This window comes from Anarhichas minor, unplaced genomic scaffold (genome assembly GCF_050575085.1).
Source record: "Anarhichas minor isolate MPS153535 unplaced genomic scaffold, ASM5057508v1 ptg000010l, whole genome shotgun sequence".
In the NCBI taxonomy this organism is placed as follows: domain Eukaryota; kingdom Metazoa; phylum Chordata; class Actinopteri; order Perciformes; family Anarhichadidae; genus Anarhichas; species Anarhichas minor.
This window is the reverse complement of record NW_027466456.1, coordinates 2,557,869-2,566,338: the sequence shown is the minus strand read 5'-3', so window position 1 is coordinate 2,566,338 and position 8,470 is coordinate 2,557,869. Positions and strand designations below refer to the sequence as shown.

The following is an 8,470-nucleotide window of genomic DNA, read 5'->3' as shown; positions in this document are numbered from 1 at the left end:
TTGTGTTACAGAAGAGTGTCAAACAAGAAGTATTGTGTAGTAGAGGCATCTCGTTCCGCAATTACAACTTTACCATATGCACATCTGGGCAGCGCCATTTTGGTAATTGGTCATTTTTAGTTTTTTCCTGAAAGAACTGCTCAACTGCTCAACTGCTCAGGGGCCGTGAAGGTCCTGCTTGATTACCGTTCCAGGACAGTGTGCAGAAGAAACCAGTCTTTCAGGTGCAGTTCTGTGGCTTCGGATGAGTTTCATTCATTGTGCGGTGGAGACAGATGTTGACGAGTTTCTGTCCAGGATTGTATTCAGGGTCACAGGAAACAGGCTAAACAAAAGGAGTGTGCATTAGAGACTTTAATGTGTTTGTCAGTCTCAGGGGGGGGAGGGACCTGACTGAAATCTGTGGATTTACAAAGGGTTGCTTTTGTGTTGACAAAAGACCAAAAGGGAGGACAAGATGGCTTCACATGGTGGTGTGACTCATCTCAAATCACGCATAGGGTTAAATTCATGTAAAACGTTTCTCTCAACACGGGGCTTGGCAGTTAATTTAAATAAGGAAACGCAAAGACAATATCAAGATTTGATTTATCACTATTTTTCTTAAACTGCACAATTGTTTTGAAAAGTCTTTTAGTTCCTGTGCGGACGGTCGTCCTCCAGGGTTTCTGGTGGGACGGGTTCAGCTCAGTGCACATTAATCAACATTTCAGTTTCCACCTCAATGTGCCAGAGTTAGCCAGAGTGCTAATTTTCGTCTGCAGTACCTGGGCAGATTATTACAATTTAGTGGCCTAATATCAGTACAATTCAACAGCAAATACTGTAGTACAACACAATAAAATACATTACAAACGTAGCTGATTTGTAAAAACACAGATGAGGTAGTACGATTACTCGTGATTACAGGTTTGCTTTAAGCTGGCTTTTTTTTTTTTTTTTTTTTTTTTTTTAAAGGTAAATAATACTTTCTCTTAACTCAATAGGAACACTGTTCCATCAGTGTGGGGCTCTGACTGAGAAGACCGTTTACCAGAACTTGCTCCGTCTGATTTATTCACTGATAAACATTAAAAACACCTTAAAGAAGTGCAGCTTGTAACCACTCTTTGTTTTGATTGAAGGGATAGTTTAGATGTTCTGAAGTGGGGTTGTATGAGGTACAATAGTCAGTGTTTTACCTGCTGTACATGACGGTTGGCACACCACCAGTTTGGAGAAAGAGACCGGAGGACTGGAGCAAAGCAATCTACTGCAGTGTGATATATCAGTTGAAGGAGCCTTTTAGGAACGTCGGCGTTGTAATGGTTCTTGACAGTATGTTGAGTGTTAGTAGTCGTGAAGTAGCTTCTCTTTAGGTACAGATTGACAAACAACGACATGCTTCATAATTCTGTTTATTAAACAACGGTTTAGATGCAATGCAAGCGATCTTGGTTACAGGCAGGTTATTGAAAAGCAACGGAATACAACTCGGACCATCTAGACAGATCATAACTGCTCACTAATTATTCTTAATAAGGTTACAATGCTGAGAAAAGAAACATTTACACCCTTCCATTGAATACCTGTGTGGCCACTGAAGCAGAGGAGTGCAGAGATGTTGCTCCGGGCCGACTTGGCCTTAAACGCTGAATATTTAGAACCGGTTTAAAGTAGTGACAATTTTACTGTAAACAAACTAAAAACAGGACTTTTGATCCATTTCGGTCACATGTTTGTGTCCAACTCACTCTGGATGTATTCGACAGATGAGCGATGAGAGGTAGGTTGTTGCTGTCGTCTTAACCAACCACAAACAGGAGAAACTATATTTGGCTTTTACAGATTCATGTAGAGCAAAATCTAAATAAATATATTAACCTTCAATGACGTGTTTCAAGGGAAACGGTGGATCTAAAACGTTTGATAACTTTGCATTCGGTGCACTGGAATCTGTGTTTACATGTTCACGTTCTCCCACTTGTGTTGGAAGTACAGACCGTTTCTATCTCAAGGAAATGTGTTTGATACAAATACAAACTCAAGATGAATTTAAAGACCAACATCATCAAGCCGAGTCCGTGCTGCCAGGTTGAACAACAGAAACACGAGTCATGCCTGCCTGCATGCCAACGCAAGCTGCTTATATGAAGCGTCTGCAGTGAGCCTTTGCAAATGACAATGTTTTACATTTAGGGCACTCTTTAGTGTTTTATAGGTGCTCATATGCAATAAAAAATAAATTACATTTTAAGTTTTTTATTTAAGCAACCAGAGAAGGAGTGCAAGGCCAAACGGGGCAAGCACAAAAACCGTCGGCTGACAAAAAACACTGTTTAAAGTTGAGCACCACTAAACAAAACGAGAAGCATTTCAAGTCAAAGCCAGCGCGCCGACACCAAATACAAGTCCACAACAGAATCAGACTACATTTATTCCACTACTCTCTCGAGTCGTCTCCTACACGACTGTACAGCCACGCTGTTAATCCAGCTGTTGTGGAAGCAAGACAGACCGTTTACTACAAACACGGGGAGTTGACAGTTAAAACGAGGTCTCGACATGCCACATGACGGACAGGTTGTTGGTTAGAGCACAGAGGACTTTCTGTTACTTCCTCGGGTACAACGTGCTGCTGTACAGTGACAACGTGCTGCTGTACAGTGACATCATCCCCACGTGGAGAGAGAACGGTATGCTCAGCAAAACAAGTGCATCAGGGTGACGTTGCCCCCTTTAGCCTATCACTGCTACTGACTTTAAGTTAGCGTTTGTAAAAAATAAACGTATCACTAGTCATTTGTGAGGGGGGGCAAATCCACCCCAGTAGTGCCAGCGGGTGGGGTGGGGTGGGGTGGGTGGATTTCAGGGACAGCGTCTGCTCAGCTCAGGGTCCGAATGGTTTCCAGCAGCTCCGGTTTGAGGAGGGCGGGGCTCTTCCCACCCGCGGCTGCAATATCCGCCTGCACGGCCGCATCCCAGGCAAACGTGAGCAGAACAGCAGGGACCTGGAGGAGAACGGGAACAATGTGACGTCAACTTCAGGGAAAATACCAGATTGTGTACAAGATGACAGCATGGTTCTGCAACTCACAATTATTGATGTATTATGAATATAGAAATGAAAATAATGACAAATGTCACCAGTCTTACCATTAAATGATATATAAATATGTGACTAATCTAGATCATGTGGGCCTGTCGGTGTCCACTCACCAAGTTACACTCTGCTAGTGCGACTTCTTCAGACTCTTTGAGCTTCTGACCTCCAGGAGCGATGAGCTCAAAGGGCTGCCAGCCGTCCACCAAGGACTCCCGAACAAACGCAAACAGCACAGGCAGCCGGTCCCACGCATAAAAGGTCCCTGTGGTGACACATCATCTCCACTGACTCACTTCCATTTCTATCAGAGCTTTTTCAACAAAACCTTTTGTTTTTTTGTTAGCTGGTATTATTCTGAATTACCTTGTAGCAGACTCCCATCGGGCAGTCTGATCCGGAGCAGAGTGTAGTTGTATTTCCTTCTCTCCCTCTGCTCCTCCTTCTCCCTCATGGCTTTAGTGCGCATCATGGCATTCTTGTCCACTATCTCGCTCCTGGGAAAAGCACAAAAGAGATGCAGGTCGATGAGTTCAGCTTCTCTAAAATGATGACGGAAAAACACCACCAGACGGGTGTGGTGGGGGGGGTGGTGGGGGGGGGGGGGGGGGGGGGGGGTGTGGTCGCTAGGAGAGGTGCATGGCATCACCTAGGGAGCACTTAAAACAAGGTGGGACTGAAGGGCTCCACCATCAGACAGTATTGATGTGTTCCAGCATGTTTAAAACATCTGCTCTTGGCTTCTTCTGTCATTTTTGATCATTGCATGCGTCTCTAGAAGATGCCACCGCTTTGTCCGACGATTGGGAGGCCGCGTCGCAGAACACAAGCAACAATCAACCAGCTTGATGTGCAGAAACTTATGTGGTTGTTTTGCAACAGCCCAGTAATGCTTGTGCAAGATTTAATCAGGCAAAATGAATCGGCGTTGCGTAACTGCATGTTGACTAAGCATTGCTCAAATAAGAAAATGCAGATAAAAGGCATCTGATGTTGAACTTTACTCCACCGTCCCAGCATCACGACTACAACTAGAGGGAATAAAAATGTAGTTTAATGTTTAATTAGACGTGTAACAAAGACATTCATGTAACACAAAAAGTGTGCAATACAGAGTCTTGACATCTGAATTACACAGTGCAACTGGAGTGCACTTATTGTTTAATTGTGTCTGTTTACATGTGATGCATTATGGTTTACTTTGCTGCACACAGTGTAACATCACAGCGGCACGCGCGCACACACACACACACACACACAACCTGCGCGTTGCGAACACAGCAGCAGCAGCCAGTATAGCCTAACACATGTCGTCTGCGTGGAAGTTCTTCGGCGTGAGTAAAGAAAACATAAAGCTCGCAATTTGAAAGTCCAAAATAAGCCGTGAGCAAAGGATGGGAAAAGTTACAAGAAATCTATTGTGTATGCTGCTGATTATAGCTCCCCGGAATCAGCAGGTCGAAAAAAAAAAAAAAGTCAGAAATAGCATCTCTATGTAACATCCATCACCGAGGAGTCTGTACCTCTGCTGCTGCTCCTTCTTGAGCTCCTCCGCTGTCAGGTTGTAGAATTCTGGAGGCAGCTCGAAGCGCTGGGCGTTGGGAGAGGCTCTGAACGCCTGAGGCTGTCTGTCCAGCTGAGCTCTGACCGGCTCGCCTCTCTGCATACGATCCCTCCTCTCCTTCATCAGCTCCAGGGCATCGGGACTGTACTCCAGTAAGACCAGGAACTCCTCTTCCTCCTCTGATCTCCAGCAAAGGCAAACACAAATCAGAATATGTAACAACTGACGGAATGTTGTCGGAAAGATGCGTTTGCCAGGTTGACTTTTTAAAGGATCTGTCGTCTGTTGATAAGTAACTTGTTAGGATTAATTTACCTTGACCCTCTACAGGAAGCATAATGCTAGTGAAGTCCAAGGCCTCCAGGAACTCTCTACTGCCCTCCACACAACGAACTTTCTCCTGAAATACATAAAAAATGGGAATGATATAAAAGAAACGGGGATGAGGTCCACAGTACTGCGAGACTCTGGTTTCAAACTCACCTGGTACACCTTGTTGCTGAGTTTAATCTTCCTGTATTTCTCCTCTGTGGGATTCTTGCATATATTCTCAATATATCTATTGACAAAACAATGAGGACACATGAAGTAATGTAGTTGTTTAAAACACAGAATTAATGAGGATATTCAACTCTGTGACAACAGTAGAAGTCAAAAGAACTTAAAGCTACTACAAGGAGCTTTTATTTTCTGTTCATCTTGGCGGTCCCTGTGGACAAAAGTGGTATTGTTTCAGAGCACCAGAGTCCTTTTAGAAAACCTCATTTTACTGCAGCAGGGTCTGACAGTCTGTCCCTCTCAGTCCTGGTTCTTGTTCTCCCGTGTCTCCCTTCCCTCCAGCAGACCCAGCAATACGACCTGGGTCTCCAGTAGCGTGGTGTCAGTGTTGGCTCAGAGCGGGGACTCTGCTCCTCGCTGGAGGAGGAGGAGGAGGAGGAGGGGCTTCTGCCAGGCACTGAGCTCTGTTCCTAACGCCCGAGCTTCTGACGGCAGGTCGAAGGCGGCACGCTGGAGTCTAAGCTGAAGAAGTTTCTGGTGAACCGGTATGATATTGTCTGATTTCTCTCTGATGGTCTCGTTTACTTATGTAGGTCATATAGAGGCGTCAGTATTATATTGAGACTGTTTCATAACCAGTTAAAAGTTCCTCATAGTAGCTTTAATGTCAGCATGACGATCAACCATTGCCGCGTGTCTTACTTGCTTATGATGTCCACAGCAGCCTTCACTTTCTCTCTGTCCTTGTTAAATGTGTGGACCATCATAACAGAGGCCTCGACTGCGTCCTCCTCAAACCGCTGACAGTAAAAACAAGAGTACATCTTTTAACCAACGAGACTCGGTGGAATAACATTCAGTCACATTCAGATTAAATTATCATGTTGCAAACACGTTCTAATTTGAGCTGAAACAACAACAAGTGACAGTATCTTCAGACGTACCATTAAAATGGCCTCTTTAATGTGTACTTCCCTCTCTCTCTTAGTTAAAGTGGCTCCAGTTAGCGGACAGGTGAAATACACACCTGACACTGACAAACAAGCGGGATCTATCACTGGCACTTTGGATCCCTGGAAAAGATTTGTCATTCATGAATATCTTCAGAGTGAATAGTGATCACTGAGAGCCATGTATTATGTTCATGAAGTCATTTCAGAAACCTTGATTCAAAGAAACAAATCACTGACATACATACCTCTGCTGCATCAGCCTTTTCTTTATCAGTCAGTGCAGCCGCCTCCAGTTCTCTTTTAACTACAAATACAGACGAATCATGCAAAACTAAATTGTTATTCTTTAATCAAACACTCATAACAGTCTAAAGAATCATTGCACAAATATGTTGCTGCTCATCTAAGCATTATCTCTGAACAGAGGTACCTCAGAATCAGGTGTTACACGTCATGTATCCAGTGTTGGATGTGGGTTGTTTGTCTCACCCTGGTTCCTGATGGCATCCTGAGAGGTGTGGACCTTCGGCCGGGGGTGCTGCTCTATCCTGGCCAGAGCTGCGGCTCCGGCCCTCTGGGATCCTTCGCTGGGAACATAGCGGTTGTGCTTGGCACTGGAGCTGCTCTGCGCCGCCTCGGCCTTGGCACTACAGTGTTATGAGGACAGAAGAGTGAAGTGAAGAGGGGTACGTCGTGGCTCCATGTTGGGCCGCAAACCTCCCTTCCCAAACAGACACAAATGCTTTAACACATAAGAAGTGGAATTTGCTGGAACGTGTTCTGAATACACTTGAAAGGAAATTAAAATCCTTGAAGAAATCGTTTGATATTAACAAGTTATCATTCATTTTAAGCAATTCAAAAAATGTTTGAAATTACACATACATAATGTAACAACAAAAGTGTCTAAAACCATTGCAATATTATATAAAACATATTTTTTCGCAATATATACTGTATTGTTCTCATAAATCCATATGAAATATAATTAACCAGATTTTCGGTTAATTAAAAACAAATCTCTTTAATTGAATGCCTTACTTTAATTGTGTATTTTTAAGTGCATCCTTTTTGGGAAATGTTAAATAAGCACTATTAGCTAAACTGCTACCACAACTAATGCAGGTTAGCTAGCTTGGCTACTTCACATGCTAACGACAACAAAGCGTCACTTTACGTTACTGAGAGCATTGGCTAAATAAGATTGTTTAGGGATTAACTGTTATCTTAACCTGACATTAGATAGGCACCTCCCGCTGTGCTGAGTACTAGCTAGTTATATAATCTAGCTGCTAACATCTAACGTTAGCTCATTTTAAGCTACCTAACATACAATGAAAAACCACTAATCAGCACCATTCTAGTTAGCTTTACGGCATGCTAATAGTGACCCAATATTCATCAAATGACCAGCAGCTAGCTATTTGCTAACTCAATATGTCATATGTTAAACAGCTGTCTCACTAGCTGTGAAAAAAAAGTTAAATTTTCTATTTGCCTGGCTTCTTCTGTTAACTTCTTCCCAGGTCCCGCAGATTTAAACTTAATGTCTTTCTTAATGTCTTCCAAAAACTTCTTCATTTCCGTTATAGCTGTCACAGAAAAAATAAGTAATCCGATCGCAGAAATAGATGAAAGAGCTCCTAACTAGCTAACGATAGGTCTTAGCTGGGAGGACCAAAACAAACGTGTGTCAGCTGATACAAAACGGCTTCCGCCTCATAAACTCTGGTTTCTTTTAATGGCAGGTCGGTGCGATAGCGCCATCTAGTGCTCCGGAGTGTGGATCCGTAGATCATGTCAATCAATCCTGTTTTTTTGTTTGTTATTTTTTTTAATTGCTTTGGATATTTTAGAAATGGGGGTTTGTATGTCTTGTAAATGGTGTATGCTTGTGCACTACTTTGTTGTTTTGTGTGAATAACAAAGAGCATTAATAGAAACGTGGGGGAAATAAAAAAAAAGTCCCGAGTCACTGCCCTCCAGTGGCCACAGCGAAGCATTGCAACATAAATGTAAATTTAATCAGAAGCAAAATCAATCATTAATCAGGTGTAAATTACATATTGGCAGGAAATCTGGAATAATATATAATATAAAATAATAATAGATAAAAAAAATGTAAAAAGTCTGTAAAAGAGGTAAACGTAGGAAAGCTTAGCTTAAGCCATTACATGACTAATTACTACTTTATGTACCATTAAAAAAAGTTAAATGCGAGACTTAAAACTGGTTCTGGTAGCCGAATAGAAAAGGTATATTACAGTTGCAAATTGATTTATTTAAATTACACGGATTAAATATCCAGATTAAAATCTATTCATACAGTCATGATACAGTTATCGTTGTTTTTTTTCTGTAAACCGCCAGTAG

At 42.6% G+C, this 8,470-nt stretch overlaps 1 protein-coding gene across 1 annotated transcript; it reads right to left on the bottom strand.

The window, feature by feature from the left end:
- Nucleotides 1–1,381: 1,381 nt before the first annotated feature.
- ubxn6 (UBX domain protein 6) lies at nt 1,382–7,796 on the bottom strand. The gene is made up of 11 exons (XM_076087516.1): nt 7,596–7,796; nt 6,587–6,744; nt 6,343–6,401; nt 6,089–6,217; nt 5,847–5,944; nt 5,130–5,205; nt 4,962–5,046; nt 4,606–4,825; nt 3,449–3,579; nt 3,199–3,347; nt 1,382–2,990 (listed from the first exon to the last, which is right to left on the bottom strand). Exons 1-11 carry the CDS (start codon nt 7,676–7,678, stop codon nt 2,865–2,867), a joined length of 1,314 nt encoding a protein of 437 aa, XP_075943631.1. The 5' UTR covers nt 7,679–7,796; the 3' UTR covers nt 1,382–2,864.
- Nucleotides 7,797–8,470: the final 674 nt, after the last annotated feature.

What these genes read in the sequence shown, in the direction of transcription:
- ubxn6 (XM_076087516.1), bottom strand. Translation starts at nt 7,678, where the DNA reads ATGAAGAAGTTTTTGGAAGACATTAAGAAAGACATTAAGTTTAAATCT. An exon ending in TCAGCAACAAGGTGTACCAG is followed by an intron (nt 5,047 to 5,129) that starts GTGAGTTTGAAA and finishes TATGTATTTCAG; the next exon opens with GAGAAAGTTCGTTGTGTGGA. An exon ending in AAGAAGGAGCAGCAGCAGAG is followed by an intron (nt 3,580 to 4,605) that starts GTACAGACTCCT and finishes TGCTTTTCCCAG; the next exon opens with GAGCGAGATAGTGGACAAGA.